The sequence below is a fragment of the Phascolarctos cinereus genome, unplaced genomic scaffold (genome assembly GCF_003287225.1).
Source record: "Phascolarctos cinereus isolate Bilbo 61053 unplaced genomic scaffold, phaCin_HiC Scaffold_3;HRSCAF=262, whole genome shotgun sequence".
Classification (NCBI taxonomy): domain Eukaryota; kingdom Metazoa; phylum Chordata; class Mammalia; order Diprotodontia; family Phascolarctidae; genus Phascolarctos; species Phascolarctos cinereus.
In genome coordinates, this window is record NW_027555736.1 from 220,296,866 (window position 1) to 220,317,757 (window position 20,892).

A 20,892-nucleotide genomic window follows, 5' to 3' on the forward strand; every position below is an offset into this window, starting at 1 on the left:
ACCACTTCTCTAAACAGAGAAAAAGGTTAATAGAGAGTTGCCCCTCAGCTGTCATTAGGACTAAATTTATTGACTACTTAAGAGGAGTGACCAAACAGTTGTCTGATGACTGTCGAATTTGTTTCCATTAGTACGTATAAGTGCCCAGAGGATCAAAGGAAAGTCCAGAAGGAATTTATCTCATTATAAAATCTAACAAGATTAACAGTGGAGTGGATGTGACCCTGTCTCCAAACCTTAACTAGCAGCTGGAACATATAAAATGTGTAAAGGAGTCTATATAAAACCTAAAGTCCAGGATCCTGGCTCCATTATTATTTTGGGAGGAGAGAAGTTGTATACACTTGTCTCTTGCCTTACTTGCATGATAGGCCACTGCTCATCAGAGTAGGAGACTGAAATGGTAAAGGAAGAGATTGTTACACCACTTATCCCATCATTATCATAAGTCATCTCACCACCTTTAATCTATTTTATTTCACAGGTGAACTACACTTAGTGAACAAGATTTGACTTCTGAGTTGGCAAGATATTGGGTCTTAGATTTGGAGCTAGAAAAGACCATGGCGATCATTTAGTCTAATCCTCTTCATTTTATAGATGAGAAAACAGGGGCATGCAGTATAAGTGATTTGCTCAATGTCACATGTTTAAGGTGGCTAAGCTAGAATTCTGACCCGTGTCATCTGATTCTAAATCCTCCTCCCCTTGCTAGGCTAAGGGACTTTTTTGCATTGCTTAACATAGTTATGCCTGGGGTCCAAACTCAGACTTAATATATAAACGAGGGTCTATCCCAGAGAGCAACTGAATATTTGCCTTGTGGTCTGTGGTATGGGCTGAACCTTTAAAAGGCTGGGAGAAAACAGCAGTCACTTTATGTCCCTAGAAATTCTAACATTGTGGAAATTTGACCTGCCATCTTTGTAAAGGTAGCCTGACTCCCACAGGTAGCTAAAAATATGTATCTTAAATTTCTACTTAGGGAAAGGCATTTGCCAAAGCTATATTTATATTAAGGAGGCTTAAGAAAAGTTTCAGATAAATTCTATTATAATAGAGATGCAGCTAAAGTTAATTTTAATTTTTCTTCAGTCATATCAAACTCTCTCATACACACACAAAATAAATTGGTGTGACTATAGTTATTGCAATTGGTTTTTTTAAAAGTTTGTTTACAAATTATGTACCATAACTTATACATGTAAATTGGTATTGTCCTTTTACACAGTCACATTGGAAAGCTTTATGTGATGCTACCCTTATTTAGAATGTGTCTAGAAGTTCTCTTTTTGAAATTGCTATTAGAGCACATAGCATGTTCTGTTCATTGTATTGTGTTCAGTCATTTTTCAGTCATGTCTGACTCTTTGTGACCCAATTTGGGGTTTTCTTGGCAAAGATACTGGAGTGGTTTGTCATTTCCTCCTCCATCTTATTTTACAGATGAGGAAATTGAGGTAAACAGAGTTAAATGACTTGCCCAGGGTCACACCACTAGTAAGTGTCTAAGGCCAGATCTGAACTGAAGGAGTTTTCCTGACACCAGGCCAAGCGCTCTATCCGTTGTGCCACTTAGCTGTCCCTATTCTGTTGACTCTCTTCTGTCAGCTATATTCTGTGTTGAATTTAAGCCTTATAGATACTTATAAATATGTAAGTACTTTAGGTAAGTGGTCATTTAAAAAAAATAGTTTCATTACATTATAGTCTGAGGCTATATAAATACATATATAGTGTGTATATACATATATATATATATACAGTATACACATATACATACATACATACATACAAATGTGTATGCATGTACATGTACATGCACACACACATATATGTACACACATATATACATATGAAATGACCTGGGAAAACAACTCTTAAGTGCATGTTTTATTAATTTTGACAATGTTGTTGTATGTTCTTCCTTTAGGACATTTAAAATTACCCTTAACCTTAACTATTTTACCTAGAAGCCAAGAATACCATGACTCATGTAAGAAACCGGACTGACAATTTAACTCTATTAGTAGTATTCCATATGAAAGCATTCTTTTTATACGTATTATAAAGTCTAGAATAAAAAGCACTTGTGTCTGTAAAGGTGTTCACTTTATGTGGGGTTTACTCTGTTCTCTGGCCACATGTTGTTGGTCCCAAAGGGGCTAGGCTAAAGTATATAGGTGGATCAGGGGAAATCCATCAGTACTGTTGGTAAAAATCACTCAGCACATACATTACTTTTACTAGGTCAGTAGTATTGTCTTAAATGCAACCCAGAACATTCTTATCTGTATTAGTGTAAGTGGTAAACAAGTATTTGCCATATGTTTATGAGATTGCTGAATTTGTATTTGGGGTGTATGGCATAAATAGTTCAAGCATTTGGAGGTTTCATATGCCAAGTAGTAAAAAATATTCTAAGGCCTGTATAGATAGATTAGAATCATAAAATGTTAGTCCCAGCAGGAATTTCACTTACTCTACAGATCAGGAAATTGGAATTCCCATGGGATTAATTGGTTTACCCAGGGTCACACAGTGAATTGGTGGTAGAGCCAAAATTAGAACCCAGGACTTTTGTTTACCAACAGTATTCCACCCATTAGACCATATGGCCTCATTAATACTGACTGTATCTGGAATTAGTCATTTGGATTAAATAAAGACTGATCAAGAATGAAAATAGCTAGAAAAATTCAAAGTTGTAGTCAAACTTTCATCTTTTAATTCATGTATTCTTTTATTACTGCTTACCTCTTTTTTTCTTCATTGTGAGAGGGGTCAGTATGGAGAGGATGGTGACACTTTCGTAACCTTTCACATTTCATACCAGGGCATATATCTTGTCAGTGATTAAACTCCATTTAGTCTCTTCCATGCTTTTCCAGGATCAAAACCAATTAAATGTCAGGAACAGAATTGTTTGGGTTATATGAGTGAATGTTGTTTTAATTGAAAACAAACAAATACCTTGTGTTTTCTGAGAGGATTTTTAAAACACTGATTGCCAAACATCCTTATCTGAGGTAGCTGTTCCAAGAATTTTTTTAAGGGTCCATTTTAAAACAAACAAAAGTTTATTTTTCAAAAGTAACACTGCAGTATATTCAAATTTGTTCTGAAAATGCTTCAGGAATTAATGTGTGTGTTTCTCTTTAGGGTCGGTAGGCATAATTGCTTTTATTTTTGTTTAATTGTGGGAAGTAGCAAGAACAATGAAATTACAGGAAATTCCTTAGGAAGATTCCATCAGTCTGCTTCTGAGAACATATACTCTAGTTAATATAAATCATTACTACTTAGAATATGATCATCCTCATTCATCTTTAAAAATCAGGCAATCACCCAGTGAAAAATGTTATTTTGTTTTAGGAATGATACTTTATTTCTTTCAACAAGGACAGGTAGGCCATGACTATTTTGCTATTTTTATCGTTTGGTGGCTACTATTCACACATCTTCACTTATTACCATGTACCCAGAACAGAAGCACAAAGATCATTGGCTTGGGAGTCAGCAGGTTCTAGTTTTGGCTCTGGTTCTTACTATCTGGGTGGTCTTAGGCAGGTCATATACCTTCTCTAAACCCATTTTTTCCATCTGTAAAATGAGGGATTTGGGTTAGTTAGATGATCTCTGAGATCACTTTGAGTTCTAACATCTTATGACTTGTATTTAATCTAAATCCACATCCCTCCCTCCCTCTCTCTCAAGTCCTATATTTACAGTTACATGAATGTAGATTTCAGAACGAGAGTACTTAGGTTCACATCTAATATCTGATGCCTACCACCTGTGTGACCTTCGACAAATCACTTAAATGTCCTGTGCCTTGGTCTTCTTATCTGGAAAATGAGTTGGTTGAACCAGATGGCTTCTGAGGTGTCTTCCAGCATGAGAACAATTATTGAGCCTTTATTTCCCCTTTTACAATCCTGTCTCTATTTTTCCATGATCATCTATCTTAGTCTCCCAGAATTGAATCTTAGGACTCATTTTTCACTCCTTTCTTCTTTATCTTCCCCTCCTGCCAACATTTATAGTCTGTCATCTTGCTTTGACCTTCTTGGCAGCTGATTGCCCTCTTGCTTTCCATCTCTATAATAAATACTCCAGACCAGGCCATCATATCTTCATATATCTAGACTACCCAGCAATAGCTTCCTTGCTTCTATTCTCCCCATTTCAATCCATTTGAGCAAGGCTGCTGGATTATCTTCATTGTCCCCCTTCATTGTCCGCTTACTATGTATCATTTTAATATGTTGCTTGATAAGGTTTCTTAAGTAATTTTATGCAATTGTGTTTTAATCTTAACTAGATCATATATTCCACAACAGCCAGGAACATTTTTTTAAAAATGCTCTATAGCTAATGCACATTTAAATATTTTGATTCATTATATCAAGTATTATTAGGTTTCAACTTATTGTATTTAATTAAATTTGACAAGCAATTACATAAAGCACCTTTTATGTGCAAGGCACTGTATTAGGAGTAGGAATTATAATCTGCCTTTAGTTCTAGGAAATCAAAAGAAAAAAACTTTTTTAAGAGAAGGAGTACAGCATAAAAATGCACAATATCATAAGCTTAATATAACTATGGTGGCTGACGATACTTGACTGTCAGGTGCAAGAATTTAAATTCTCATGGTTTATAATTTTAGAACTTAAGGAATACAGCTAATAAGCCCTTTACTATGAAACCATGTAGTCCAGAGCCACCTACATTAAACAGAGGATTGGTTTCCTTTCTATAACTCTAAATAAATAAACCCTTTGTAAATCTATCCATATCTCTTCTGTCAGTAGAAGGTGAAGATACTCTAATTTTTAAATGCAAACATGTAAAATGTAAACATGGTTATACCTACTTGTTCATGTTATGGAACAGGAATAATAAATGAATTTAGAATTCTTTTATATCACTGATGCTAAAAGTTAAAGTTAAAACCTGATTTATAGGCTAATCATGCTGCATCAGGTTTTGACTGTGTGTGGTTGTTATGTTTGGGGAGGACATAATTTTACCTATAGTATGTATGAATCTCTGTGATTAAAAAAGCTCAACTTATGACAGGATTCTGCTGTGCTATGCATCTATAACAAGGTTCATTTTCATTCTTGGTAGTCTGAAAGAAATTCAAGTACTTTCAATTTTGTGATTATTCAACTGAAATTGGGCTTTGCTGCTTTCTCTTAGGTTAGGAAAACAAATGTGAGTCCTCCCACTGATCAAGGAGAAGGTTTCCCCCCAGGTTGGAAAGAACGTAGCAGCACCTTCCAGCACAGTTCATGTCTTTCACAGGCAGACCGTAAGTAATGAAGAACTGTACACATATTTTCTGCTTGAGAAAAATTCAATATGTAGAAATCTAAAATTTCAAAATTGATAAATTAGGAAGTAATTATTCATATCACCAAAGAATTTTTTTATTTGCAGCTGTTTTTCTATATATAGTTAATTTTCCTAGTACTAAATAACAATAACAATAATAATAACATCCAGTTTACAAAAATACTTACATCTGGTTCCTCTTTTGAGCTGCATCACATTTCCAGAAACTGTCTTTAAAAGGATCGCCTTAAGGGAAACCCTCATTGTAAATGCACTACTATTTTTCATATAGCCAGAAACAGTTCAATCAATAGATAAAGGTGTCAAGAAGGCAATATTCAGCAGTATCGGATGATCAGAACAGGAAAATGTAAAGCATTGAAGCATGCATACTTTTATTTATATACAAATGAATTGGGAATCAGTAGACCTGGCTCAACAACTAACTGGTTGCCGTGGCCTTATATAATTCACCCAACCGCTCCAGGTCTCCCTTTCCTCATTTGTAAAATGAGAGAGTTAGCAGAGATCATCTTTAAGGTATATTGTGGTTCCACAATTCAATGAGTCTGTTTTTTGACAAAATAAAAGTCAGGGGACTATAGATTTGGAGTGTTGTATACACTCTAAGATGTAGTTACTTTGTTGGTCAGTTTTGCTTGTTCTTTGTTTCAAGAGAGGGTTCTGAGATGGGGGAGTATGCAGAAAATAACTCAACTATTTTTAAAAAAGCAAAAGCATCAATTAAAAATAAGGAACATTGAATTCAAAGTTCCTCAAAACGCATTTTAAATTTCAAAAAATTATGATTTCACCCAAATCATCAACAAGCAAGTTTTCATTTTGAATAGATTTCCGGAGGTGTTCACTTCAAGCTGCGACAACGGTTAATACAGATAATCAACCCTGGCAATTTAAAATGGATTCTTTTTTCAGGATTCTTGCTAGAAAATCAAATCTGATTTTTAAAAAATCAGCATTTTATGGGAAATCCAGATGGATTGGCAGAGTGAACCCTCCCCCAGCATGGTGAAACTGTACATTAATGTTACTGCATAAACTTGTGGAGCGCTAATCACAGTAATCTTCACTTCTGATAACATAGAGTATATACATATTCACCTAACCGTCTTCTCAGGGACTGTGTTACTGCCACACACATTCATTCATTTATTCATTCGTTCATTGTAAAATGAACGCCACTTTAGATTTTAACACTTGTAAACGGAATGAATATGCTTTGTCATTGAAAACACTATGGTGTAGTGGAAAGAGTAATGAACTTGGAATTAGAAGAGATTTGAATTTGAATCCTGCCTCTATAACTTACTAGCTGTGACCATGCATAATCACTAATCCCCAGGTTTCCTCACCTGTAAAATGAGGAAAATATTTCTAGTAGCTATTTTATGATGATGTTATGAGAATTAAATATTATAATGTAAGTATAGCAAGTATATGAGAATTTTCCATTTAGACAGGATTGCTAACACTAGCACCCTGATTTACTTCTCCATCTTAATATGTCTGATAATATTTTGCAGTTTCTCTCAGCCTCAGGCTAATTTTCATGACTTTGTCCTAGTCACCAGTGTTGATGAAGGGAGTTGGAAAACCAAGCTAAGATGAAGGTGATGGTTTCAGAAAAAAATTGAGAAGCTTTATATGAACTGATACAAAATGAAATGAGCCGAACCAGGGGAACAATTTATACAATAAATACAATATTGCAAAATCTATCAGTTCTGAAAGACTCAGGATCCGATCAACAAAATGACCAGCAACAGTTCCAAAAATTTCATGATGAAACATGCTCTCCAACTCCAGATAGAGAAGTGAGGGACTCAGTGCCAATTAATGCATATTTCCTTTCTTTTCTTTTTTCTTTTCTCTTCCTTTCTTTTCTTTCTGACATGGCTAATGAAGCAACTTGTACATGACTATATATGTATTTGTAACAGGCTTTATTTTTCTTGCTTTCTCAATAGATGGGGGAGGAGAGATGGATAGGATTTAGAACTGAAAATAAATTTTAAAATTGAATTTAGAATTTAAGAAAAAAATGGAATTCAGTCACCCAAACTTGTGCAGGAATGGGGGCTAGGGTCTGTCTGTTAGGAGAAGGGAATCAAAGAAGCTACAGAGCTGTCAGAGAAAGAGCTTTTGTGCACTATCTTGAGGGGCCTGTGGGCTCCACAAGGAAGCAGGAATAGTTTTGACTACCTTGAAGCACGTTAGCTCCATCGCAAAATAGCCAAGGAACTAGTGGAAGCTGGTAGCAACAAGAAGAGGTAGAGAGTAGTTTTTTCTTTTTTTTGTGAGAGTAGTTTTAATGATAATGGTAGTAGCAGCCCAGAAGAATGGAGCCTTGAACCTTTGGCATGTATAGCCTGGGTGACCCTCAGATTCACATAGACTAGAGTAAGAGAGAATAAGGTCATGTGAATTTGGAAAATGGAGGCAATGGCAGCAGAGAGTGATGGAGTGCCAAAGGGAAAAAAAGGGATTGTTGAAGCTCAAGAACCACGGGACAGACAAGATCAAAGATTAATGAGATGCAGCCATGAGGAAGAGCAAACTGGGACTTTGTCCTTTACTAATACTCTTAAGTCGTGTACTGTGAAGGTCCAGGGGAAAGGAATTTACTCTGTAATGACTCCAAATTCTTGTCCTGCTTAGAGGAGGGAAGTTTAACTCTATAAACCCTGTGCTGTAAATCCCTAAAGGAGGCAGGGTCTACCAGAAGGGAAAGTTTCCGCAGGCTTAGGAAAGAAGAGTCCTGTCCATATCCCTCATTGTATATAATAAACTTGTTCTATGTCCCATGCCTTAATAACCTGGGACTCTTGTAAAAGATCTTTGGTCCTTAGGAACTAGAAACACACCAAATTCAGCTATTCCCAGAATTCCCAGCAGGCAGGGTATTGGTGGAGGGGGTGGGGGGAGTGAGGAGAAAGGATGAACCAAAGAGTGTTAATTATTTAAAAAGACTTCCAGGATTGAACCTGGGTCTAGTTTGAGCCCAGAACTTCAGTGCTGGGCCACATGTAACTCATACAAAGTACATATAAATGTCAGCAGTGTATAAAATGTTGGCATCAGAGCTGTGAAATGAAAGTCAATTCAACACATATTAAGTGCCAACTCCATGCCAGATACTATTCTAGACACTGGAACATGTGTAAGTATGAGCTTAGTCAATATCCATTCTTTAGATGTTATGCTCATTACAAATGTTTATAATATTTATAGTCTTCCCTCACTAATATGTTTAATTTTCCACAAGTAAAAGTATGAAGTTTAATTTGTAGCTGCCATAGTAACACATGCCTGGTTTATCAAGAAACTATGTAAAATGAAAACACTTATGTAATATTTGACATTTTTCTTGTGTTCATTATCTATTATGCTTAAAGCATTTTATTTTTCAACAAATTAAAGCTTTCAGCATCTTTGAGATAGAGACATCTTTATTAAATTCATTAAACAACTTGGTAAAACTGAAGCACAAATAATTAATTTTCTTTGCAGGTGATGTAGCATGTTATACTGCAAAGGTGCACTGAATTTAGAGACAGAGCATCTGAGTATGAATCCAAGCTGGACAAGGTCACTTGGTGACCTTGACCAAGCTACATTAGCATCAATGGGCCTCAGTTTCTTTATGTGTAAAATGAAAAGATTAGACAAGATGAGCTTGCAGATCTCTTCTTACTCTAACCCCTGTGAGCCCATAAGTTTTTAGGAAATCCTGGAATTTAGAACAGGCTTTCACATTTTGGACAATTGATTTGAACTCTCTATAAACCCATTCTCTCGCTAGTCCCATGTTAGAGTTAGCTTCTTAGAAAAGCAGAGGACAAATTTACAAAACTTCTCCTCTGGGGCGAAAGTCTTTTTCATTATATAGTGATTGGTGTTGCAATAGAATTTGAGTTGTGTTTTAATAAGAATATAGACATACCACTTTCCCTAAAGACCCTTCCTAGTGTTTGAAATGAGGTGTGGAGATCATAGAAAAGTCTGATAGCAAAGAAGAAATATAATAGTTAAGGCCAAGAATGTCAGCAGGGTGGTTGTTAAACATAATTAGGAAGCTATATATGATGAAAGCCAGAATGTTGAATGTATTGGAACTGTCTGTAATTGGAACAGTTAAAGGATCCTACCTGTAGTAAAATAAGGTATTTGAAATTACTTAATATCAGTTTTGTGTAAAAAAAAAACAATTCCTCGGGGACACATAGTACCTTTGCTAGTGGCAGTTTTATGTTGTTTAGAAAACAAAGTATTTCTTAGAAATTATGTCAGTGCTCAAGGAATATACAGACAATGGAATAAAATAGAAAACTCGAGGAAATTTCTTTGCTAGAGATTTAAGCAGGCAGCTAGGTGGATAGAATGCCAGGCCTACAATCAGGAAATTGTTCAGTTATATCTGACTCGAGTCATCGTGACCCCATTTGGGGTTTTCTTGGCAAAGATACTGGAGTGGTTTGCCATTTCCTTCTCCTCCTTTTTTTACAGATGAGGAAACTGAGGTAAACAAGGTTAAGTGACTTGCTCTGGGTCATTGGAAAATGACTGACCCTAGACCAGCATTCTATCCACTGTACCATCTCCTGAGTTCAAATCTGGCTTCAGATGCTTACTAGCTGTGTGACCCTGGGTGAGTCACTTAACCCTGTTTGCCTCAATTTCCTCATCTGTAAAATGAACTGGAAAAGGAAATGGCACCACTCCAGTATCTTTGCCAAGAAAACCCCAAATGGGGTCATGAAGAGTTGTACATGACTAAAATATGAATAAACGAATTCTCATTCCATCCATTATCTGCATGTTTTCTCTGTCAATAGATTTATAGTTTTTATTCCGACAATATTGAGGTCAATACATAAAGATTTAAACTTGGGAAATGTGTATCAAAGGTGCTGGCTAAGTGGACAAATTCTTTACCCAAAGATAACCCTAAGCAAAGGAATTTTGTCTTTCCAATGGAAGGAATGGTGACTTCTTTCCAAGCAGTTCATATAACTAAAGATTCACTATCTTACTTAATGGTCTCTAGAAGTCATTGAAGGTGAGATGTGCTTATAAAATAAATTTCAAATGGTACAGCATTTTCTTTTGGATAGCCTTAATGGTGGCAAATCTTCGTCATTTGGAGGAAAATTTTGATTTTTGGAAGCAGCAGAGTCAGTTTTAGCTAAGACTATTGAATAAGGTGGGTGAGTAAGTTGAATAATACCAATTGGGGTCTAAAATTCAATATTTTTAAATTTTGCCAAGATGGCTTGAGTTGGACCTTTACTTGTAATAAGTGATTAGAAAAATGCTGTTAAGGGACTTTAGAGAAAAAAATGTGTTTTGTTTTTTAGATTTATAGGCAAAACAATAATACCATTTTGCTTTTTGCTTAATGGATCCATTTCATGAATTGCTTTTCTCTAATTAAGATATGTTTTCCATAGGCAACCATTTACAGGATACCTTGAGACTAAGTTTTCTGTGCTAAATATATGCCCTCAGAAGGAAAGAAATTTAAATGGGAGGAGGAAAACATATAAGTGAGAGCATAATTTGGACAAGAAGAAATGTATTATAATGTATATTGTAAAATCAAACTGAAGAATTTAGCTTTAAAAAAGCTATCTCCTGGTTATTAATTTAAAGAAACCACAGTCACAACCATAAGCTGTATTGGTTTCTTTCTTTTGACTGATTGATCTTGGAATTTTTTTCCCCTCCTATGTTGTATGCTGGCCATCTTAACTCAAACAGAGATTCCTTGTTTATATTGCTTATCATTCCAAGATCTTGAATTGAAATTGCTCCTAGAAGGTTTATTGCTTTGAGGATTAACCCTGAGTTACATTTGAGAATGAGATAGAGGATTGCTTCTGGGGCAGAGGAGGAAAAAAAGCAATTTGTTTTTTACATGTCATGTATTTGCCAGCACAGCATTCACATGATGAATTCTGAGTTTTCTGTGTGGTTAGATTTGGTAAACCAGGTTGAACAAAATTAGAATTATCTAGAATATATATTTATGTCCTTAAATAGAAATAATGCTATCTGATTTATAAACTGGTTAGTTTAAGGAGACCTCAGCTTTCTGGTTTTACTAACAATCTCTAATAGACTCATTGATTGGTAAGACCTAAGTTTCTTAAAAACCACTGCCTAAAGCTCTAAAGCTTCCATGCCAGAATATATGCTCCTTAAAGCCAGGCAAATGTTCATTTACATATCCCCGCACAGTACCAGCATATATAATTGAGTCTCAATTAATATTTATTGAATGAATACGCCAGATGAGCATCACAGACTTCCAGTGTTGCTTGTGGCATGCCAAAGGATTTCAGGCAGCCCATGAAAAAGGTAGAGGATCCTCTACATTTTTCCACGAGGTACCCAAAATCCCTATGGTGTGCCTGCAGGCAGTAAGCAGCTAAGTGGCCTGTGGGTTGCAGGTTGTACAGGCCTCATCCAGTCCAAAGTTTACCTGACCTAGAATTCCTTCCACTAAGTGATTTGAAACTCAACTCAAAGATCTCCATTGTCAGAGAATCCACTACCTTCGGATGCAGCCCATTCCACTTTTAGATAGCCCTCATTGTTAGGAAGGTATTCTTCACAGCAAGCCTAATCTAGTCATTATGCAGCATTTAGCCCTTTCTCTTAGTTCTTCTCCTTGAAATGAAAGAGAAAAGTCTTTGGAGCACTATATAAGATTGTTATGATGAAGACTTCATTTCTCCCTAGTTTGTTTTTAATATTTTTTTTTATTTTTTATTCTAAGTTTAAGCAACACAAAAGATCATTTCCATATATATCTAGAGCACAGCGGAGACAATTCCAAATGAAAGCAGGAATTTCCATTTCATACCCCTTTTTTTTTTCAGAAAAAAGTAAATCTTAAATTCCATATTATGTTCAAAACTGTCTTTAATGTGAGATAATTTACCCCATTTTACCTCTCCCTTTCTCCTCTCTGTATAATCCTCTCTCACCCTTTAATTTTATTCTCCGGGTATGACCCCTTCATCTTCAACTCACCTGTGCCCTCTATTTATCTATCTCTCTATATACATACATATCATTTTTTTCCCTCCAACTACCCTAATACTGACAAAGATCTCATGAGTCTCAATAACATCTTCTCATGCAGGAATGTAAACAGCTCAATCTTAATAAGTCTCTTATGATTTCTCTTTCCTGTTTACCTCTTCATGTTTCCCTTGAGTCTTGTATTTGAAAGTCAAAAATTTCTATTCAGCTCTGGTCTTTTCATCAAGAGTGCTTGAAAGTCCTCTGTTTCACTGAATGTCCATTTTTTTCCCCTGAAGGATTATACCCAGTTTTGCTGAGTAGGTGATTCTTGGCTGTAATCCTATCTCCTTTGCCATCCAGAATATCATATTCCAAGCCCTCCAATCCCTTAATGTAGAAGCTGCTAAATCCTGTGTTATCCTAATTGTGTTTCCACAATACTTGAATTGTTTCTTTCTGGCTGCTTGCACTGTTTTCTCCTTGACCTGGAAACTCTGGTTACAATATTCCTAGGAGTTTTCCTTTGGGAATCTCTTTCAGGAGGTGTTTGGTGGATTCTTTCAATTTCTATTTTGGGGGGGCAAGGGGAGTCTGGGACCGAGCTTTTTGCTCATCGTGGTCACAGACTTTTCCTACTGACCTTCTAAGTTGTCTCTGGTGTTTGTGGGTTGAGAAGTCTGGAAACCACCACAGCTGCCCATGTCCTCTGAGGGCTGCTCCAGGTTTGCTGAGGCCTATTTTGCCTGTGCGCACACACCGAAGTGCATTCCTCTCCCTGCCTGGTACAATAGACCTTTCCAATCATCCAAGTTGTCTTGAGCTGGAAATTAGTTTCATTCTGTCTTTTTGTGGGTTCTGCTGCTTTAGAATTTGTTTAGAGCCATTTGGAGGGGTTTGGGGGAGAGCTCAAGCAAGTCACTGCTTTTACTCCACCATCTTGGCTCTGCCCCCAGGAGTAATAATTCTTAAATCCTCTCCTCTTAACCTGTTTACAAGTCAGGTTTTTTTATCTTCTACCTTACAGTTTATTTTTTCAACTAATGTTTTTGCTGTTTCCAAAAGTCATTGATTTCTGTTTAATCTATTCTAATTTTTAAGCTGTCTCTTATCTGCTTTAAGCTGTCTCTAATCTAAGCTATTTATTCTCTTTCCAGTTCTTTCCCCTGGAGTTTTATTTTACTTTTTGTCTTGCTTAATTTCGTCCAGGTATACACACACACACATACACACATGTGTGTATGTGTATGTGTGTATGTATGTATGTATGTGTGTGTGTATATATCTATATATCTATATATCTATATCTATATCTATATATTTATATATACCCATATATATGTATACTTTCTCTCTCTCTGTTTCTCTCTATGTAAATTGTTGACCCTGAAAACAGAGTTTGTTCTAAGAAAGAGACAAATGGATTAGGGCTTGTGTCTGTGTTTTTATTTCTCTCAAGCTGGCTTGACTGTATTGCATGGGAGTTACAATCCAAAACTAGGCCACTCTCAGGGAGCCAGTCCAGAACTGGCTTGATTTGGGATTTGGAGGTACAGGGTTTTATGCCCTTCAAAGAGTAGGTGTTCCCAAGGGGTGACAATCAACTCTGATTGGTCAACACACTGGGAGGTGGGCTATATTAAAATGAGGTCTTGAGTAGATGATTTAGGTCACTTAATCCTGGTACAATACTTTTTCAACAGGGGCTGGTATCATTCTATAATAGGGACAGAGGAAATACCTGTTCTATCAGACCACCCCCAATCTTGGGCTATCTAGGCAGAAGTATCTGTCTCCACCCAAACCTGGGCAGATTAAATCAATTCAGGCCTGAGTTGGCGTTTGACCAGGATAAGACTCAATGCAATCTTATTATCAGTAATATTCTTCTGAAAAACTTTTCAGAAGGGTGCTGGCTCTGGGGGAAGCTCTGAGAATCATTTTTCACTACACACACACCCCACATAAATAAATCCATTTTTTTCCCCTTTGAGTCTGCTTGCAGTTGATAGGGAATTATTAATTATTCTAGGTTAGATTTTTGGGTGTCTCTGGATGTATTATAATTTCATAGTGATCCATATTTTCTTGTGTTTTCTTACCTTTCCGACCTCAGTTCCTGAATAGGGGACCAAGCTAGGACTTGGTCCTAGCTCGACTAGGACCAAGCTCAACTTCCTACACTTCTTTTGGTGGGTGGTTGACTCTTGGTTTTGACCTGAGGTGCTTGACTGGGTTGTTCTACTAACCTCTGCGTCCAAGGGTTGGATGTCCCAGTATTATTGAGGTTCAGAACACTGAATCTTTAGGGCCTTTTATGGCATCTCAAGACAGCATTGGGAACCTCAGAGCCCCTGAGTCTGGTCAGGCCTGTCCTGAATACTGCTATACCACTGCATGGCTGCTTCCACTCTCCAGGGCTTACAACATCCTTGCTTTGACATTATGTAGCCCTTTGGTCTATTTTAAGGAGAAGCTTCAACTCTTGCTCCTCCAGATTCGGAGCCTTAAAGGCTATATACATGCCTCAGGCATATCTCTGGTTGCATGAGGAGTCTTGCCTGAAAAAGCAAAATCCTTGTCTTAATTGCTGAATGCTCACAGTTTGATCTTTTCCTGATAATTCAGCTTTTCTAGAGCAATAAATATGGAGTGATCTGAGTATCTTTATCCTCTCTGTTGACATCCTTTAGGACCCAATGAGTTGATACCATTTGATTAGTTAAGTCTCCTTACTGCCTCATTGAGAATGTTCACCTATGACAGCAACAAGGTGCGATGTTACTATTATCAGGCATTCTTCCTCCTGAAGTTCTGCTTCCTCTACATTACCTTTTCACCGCTCCAGCCATTAGACCTAAAGGTTCATTCTGATCCATTGCTACCAACTACCTCAAGGTTGTTTTTTCTGCTTAATTTAAAAGACACTGTCCAACTGTTGTTTTCTCCAAAAGAATCCTTAAAACTCATTAATCATTTTAGAAACCTATTTTCCTTCATAGGATTATGTTCCTCTTGGGTTTTTTTCCCCCTTTCTTAAAATTTATTTTAAGATACTAGAGTCATTTGGCATTTTCTTCTCCAGTTCATTTTACAGATGGGGAACTGAGGCTAACAGTGTTAAATGACCTGCCCAGGGTCACACAACTAGTAAGTATCTGAGGCTGGCTTGAATTCAGGTTTTCCTGACTCTAGGTCCAGCGTTCTGCCTATTGAGCCACCAAGCTGCCCCTTATTATAGTATAAATTCATCTTGTAGTCAGGCTATTTTCCTTTGCTTTTCAGTATGTCATATTCAGTTTTTTCTTTCATTTCTTGTTAATGAAGAATAGCCACCTGCAGTTTAGACTGGAGTTCTCTTCCTGGCTTATTGTAGTCTTTTCTTTTGAACCAAGACAGCCCCGTTTCTCCTTGAATTAAACTTGGGGTTCTTCTATTGACATTTTTATGGATTCTATCAATCTGTTCTTTGTTCTCTGATTTCAGTACTTCACAGAAATTTTCTTTCAGGATTTCCTGAAACATAGTATTCAAGCTTTTTGTTACATTATGTTTTTCTGGGACACCAATGATTTTTAGAATTGCTCTTCAGGCCCTGATTTCCAGGTCAGCTGGTTGATAAAAGACATTTTATGTTTTCTTACAGTTTTCCTGTATTCTACTTTTGCTTTAATAATTCTTCTATCACTAACTTTTTAAAGTTTTGTTTCCTCCATTTTTTTTGGAATGTCTACAGACATGCTAATCTTTCTGACTTTTATTCTAAGACATAGTTCACAAAGAAGGAAGTTGTTGGTCGAGCCCACTGCCACAGAAGTTATCTCCTTACTCCATTCCATCCTCTGCTCAGCTTCCAAATTAATCTTCATGGAGCACAGATCTGACCACATCACCCCCAATTCAACAAGCTCCAAGGGCTCCCTCTCACTTCTTTTTTGTCATTTAAAATCCTTTACAACCTGGCTCCCTCCTGCCTTTCTATTCTTACACCTTACTCCCCTCTATATACTCTTCAGTCTAGTGACATGGGCCTCTTTGCTATTCCTTGAAGAAGACTCTAACTTTAGGCATTTTCACTGGCTGTTCTTCCATCCCTGGACTGCTTTCATTCTTCATCATCTCCTGGATTCACTGGCTTTCTTCAAGTCCCAGCTAAGATTGTTTATTCAAAAAGCAGCCCTTTTCTGATTCTCTTTAATTCTAATGCCTTCCCTTGATTGATTACCATATTTTACTGCATAATTGTTACAGATTTTGTGACAAATTTTTTTTTGGCAAAAAAGTGGGGCGCAAACATTATGTGAACTTTTAAAAATCTGTGCTGGTATTTCTTGTCTTTTAGTTTCTGCCAGTCTCCCACCAACTTTTCACTGACTTAAAATTGTCTTTCTGCAGCTCTGTTTCCATGTTGTTCAGGGAACACAATCACTTTTAGCTTGAAGCCCAAAGATTGGTTTTTATATTTACCCATAATCAGAAAGAAATGCTTTGCATGTTAATGCATCGCTGGCAGACAAACTGTGCAGTTTAGCTAGGTTAGGAAGATGCAAGTCTCACACTATCATATGACTTACTCATGGCAGCTTCACCTGCTCCCACCCCTCCCCTTGCTCTTCATTGAGTTGAGTGACAATACTGGTTAGTACTGCAGCACTCTAAACAAACCGCACAAGTCAGCTTTTGGAAATATACTGACAATGCAAGTGTGCTGAGGATTCTAGGCTCACGACTTGCAATGTATGAGAGATAAATGCATATCTGTATGTCACTGGTGAATACGTTGCTGCTGTGTTTGCCTTTTAAGTGGTGTCACAAACAGAATTATACCATGCAATGATTATGCGATGAAAGGTTATAAGCCAGTTTTTAGACTGAAAAAACAGGATGTGATGATTATGTGATGGTGACGATTATGCAGTGAAATACAAGTATCTCCAGTTTATTCTGCATGTATTCTGCTCTACGTAATTTACATGTTGTCTCACCCATTAGACTGTGAGCTCCTTGAGAGCTGGGACTATCCTGTGCTTTTCTTTATATCCTGAGTCCTCTGCACAGTGTCTGGTATATAGCAGACTCTTAATAAAGGCTTATTAATTGACTGCCTGACTTTTAAACCCTTTCTCATTTTGGGAAATCCTGCAATGTGCAAAAAGAATAAAGTAGTTATTATGTCATATCTCCCAGACTGAATACCGAACCAAGTCTTGTACACGTTCTTCCCGCTCTGTCTTGGAGAGAGGTAGGGCTGTCTTGTTCATGCAAACACCAGTGGACGGAAGAGAAACTCTCCACTTGTCATCTGGTAGATACAAACCCCTAAATCAAGCTGGCCTCCTACATGTCTTCGTGAGCATATCAGGCCTATTTTCTCTACCTAAAATCCTGACCAAACAAGGCTGTTTTACCTAGTGAATTAATTCACCCTTCTGTATTAAGCCCCTTGTCAAAATGTAACAGAATTGAAGAATGGAATTTATGACCATTGGAGATACAAAGGAAATAGGAAAACACTGAATAATTTGTGGTCTCTGAAATGATCCAACATTACTGAAAGTTTGTTTTAAATAGCCATTTATGTCAGGTTTTGTAGCTCAGGTCAGTTCAAGAAAAGGTAGGGTCTTCTTGCCAGTGCGAGAGGAAGAAATGTAAAAATTTTTAGTTTATATTGCATTGGAAATATGAAGACAGAAATCCATTATTTTGAGCCATAATCTCTACCAAATTTATCCTGGCTGGTTATAAGGTATGGCCTGAGTTCAGGACACTATTTTAGGAAGGTTTGGATTCCCATACCTTCAGTCTTTAGACACTGGGAGCATAGTAAGGGGAGACATATAATGTCAGCTTTTGAGACTGTCATATTTAGCTTTTATAAGTGGAGACTAACCTCTGGCCTCTGTGCATAGCTCCTTTCAAGCAACCAAGAGGGAGAAAGAGCCCAGAATGGGAACTAAAACACTCTTCAATGGGACTAGTCTCTGCTTAAGTGAAGTCTGTGGTTTTCTGATGACTTCTGGAGTCCCTCAGATTGAAATCCTTTTTCAATGAGGCTCTTGGTCTCACAAAACCAGTTTTTTTTTTAAATGAAGCTGAAAAAAAAAAGAAGCCATATTTTATGTGAAGGAGTTTTACATTAAAAGGTTACTAGAATAGAAATAAAGGAGGCAGCAATCTCATGTGCTTCATTTTGACATTTTAAAAAGCTAACATTTGAAAAGAGCTTTATTTTTGTTCATTCCTTAATTTACATTGCTGTAGAGTGGGGGAAGGGAGAAGCACATAAATACATCTGTAGGTATGCTTTGAGGATGATTAAAAGTAGCACTTTCCTTGTCTCAGATGGAAAAAATGCCTCTCGGGGCAGGTAGGTGGTGCAGTAGATAGAGCCCTGGCCCTGGAGTCAGGAGGACCTGAGTTCAAATAGGCGCCCTCAGACCAACCACTTGACATTTACTAGCTGTGTGCCTCTGGGCAAGTCATTTTACCCCAATTGCCTCATCCAAAAAAAGGAAAAAAAGGAAAAGAAAAAAAGAAAAAAATGCCTCTGAAGCATTAAGGCCAGTATACTTGTTTGCATTCTGTCCATGACTTCCAGGTTCACAACAATAATTGTCTATAAAGAGAGAGTTTACCTTCTTCCCCTCAGTGGTATGTACTCTCAAACTTGGTTTGCTTATTTTTTTGGGGGGGGAGGGGAAGAAGTGAGGAGGAATATACCATGTAAAGCTTGCAAAGGTTTGGGATAAAAAGCTCAGTCTTCTCTTACTATTAAAAAGTTCGATTTGTTCCAAATAAATATCGAAGCTTTTTTATAATATATAACCATTTTTGTTTATCTTTCCAACTTTTATAGCCATTTATGTATCTATATGTTAAAATATTTTATTCTGATTTATTTTTGTGCATGTCTTTCCCCCCTGCCTAGAAGATTGTGATTTTCTTGTCTTTGTTGTAGTCTCAGCACCAATGGCAGTGTCTTGAACACAGTTGCTACTTATTAATGTGTGTTAAAATTAAATGATTTGTTGAGAGGAGTGGGATCTGATTTTTTGCGACTAGCAATAGAAAATTCCCCCATGAACATCTTGTAACAATTCCATGCAATATATTTTATGTAAGAGAGAGAGAGAGTACTGGGCAGAAGGGTTGAAGACATCATTTCTAGTCATGGCTTTGACGCTGTGTGAATTTAGGCAAGTCACATCATCTCCCTGAGCCTCTGTTTCCCCACCTACGAATTATTTTTATTTATAAATCATCCACTAATGATTTCTGAATTCCTTCTAGCTGTAACATGCCATCATTCTTTCTCTGTATAATATTTCTTTGTCACTGTATAACAGCCAAGCAGAAATTCATTCTTCCAGTCTCAGAACTTTAAAAAGTGATCGCATTAATAACAAGTGTACTAAATCATATTGCAAGCTGATTAAATTAATCCATATGTTGAAGGATCATTATGAAGGTAAGTTCTTTCTATAGGAAAATGAGCTTAACTTGTTGTTTAATCAACCCCTTGATCGTGAGCGGTGTTTTGGTTTTTCATCTCCTTTCACTGAGGTTTGTTTTTGTCTTTTTTCTTCTTCCAGCATATATCAAAAAGATGATTCCTTTGGATTTGATTTCAACCAAGGAAGATGCCACAAATGTCATCATGAATGGGATAAGATCACAAGCCAGAAAGGGAGAAACTCGACAGCAACAAAAATAAAATGTAATCGAGCTCCTCTCATTGAGGGACCAGTGTTTGAAAAATAATAACATAGTTATTCTGGCTACAGTCCGGCCCAGCTGCGAACTAACAGACCAACCTGCATCTTCAGCTCCTCAACAATTGCCAAACACTGACTGAAATTACAGCACAGTTGGTTCTTGGGAATGACATAAGTTTAACCAAACAAAACAATATGTACCATTTTGGCTGATGGATGGGGTGAAACTCCATGGCAAACCTTTGCTCTTTCTCATATGTTTTCTTTGTTCAGATTTGGTCAGATCACATTTCCCTGACCAAAGCTTGGAATTACAATAGAGTTCTTTCAAAGGTTACAAGCTAAAGAGTAGGAAGTCCATTTGGGCCAGCACTTACCACTAATTTCAATTTGGATAACATTTTTACAAAAGTAATTTTTTAAAAATGCTTTCTCCCTAATAAATTATCATGTGTTATAACATGTCATGGAGATAGGCATATATCAAGAAGTCCATTAGTAAATGCCCTATAACTATGTCATGTATCATCTTGGCAATCTTTTACAATAAACATCTTTACAAGTATTTTTAATGCAGTTGTCAAATCATTCATTTTTAATATCATTTAAAAAATTTAAACATTACTGGACTCTAATGCATTGTCAGGAATTCATAGCACAATTTATTTACTTATTCATACTGTTGCCAAAAACTCCACTGTGATCATTTTGGTCCTTTCCTCTCCTTACTTTGATCATCAAACCAGCATAGAGATTGGAATCTCCTGTGCCTAAGGAGATCTCA

At 36.8% G+C, this 20,892-nt stretch overlaps 1 protein-coding gene across 1 annotated transcript in view; it reads left to right on the forward strand.

Moving 5' to 3' along the window:
* The window catches only part of CEP128 (centrosomal protein 128), a 507,255-nt gene extending 486,575 nt beyond the window's left edge, over nt 1–20,680 (forward strand). Inside the window, 3 exon segments of the mRNA XM_020976328.2 lie at nt 5,209–5,320; nt 19,986–20,080; nt 20,082–20,680. Coding sequence (XP_020831987.1) covers nt 5,209–5,320; nt 19,986–20,080; nt 20,082–20,114 — 240 coding nt within the window. The 3' untranslated portion in view covers nt 20,115–20,680.
* The last annotated feature ends 212 nt before the right edge of the window (nt 20,681–20,892 follow it).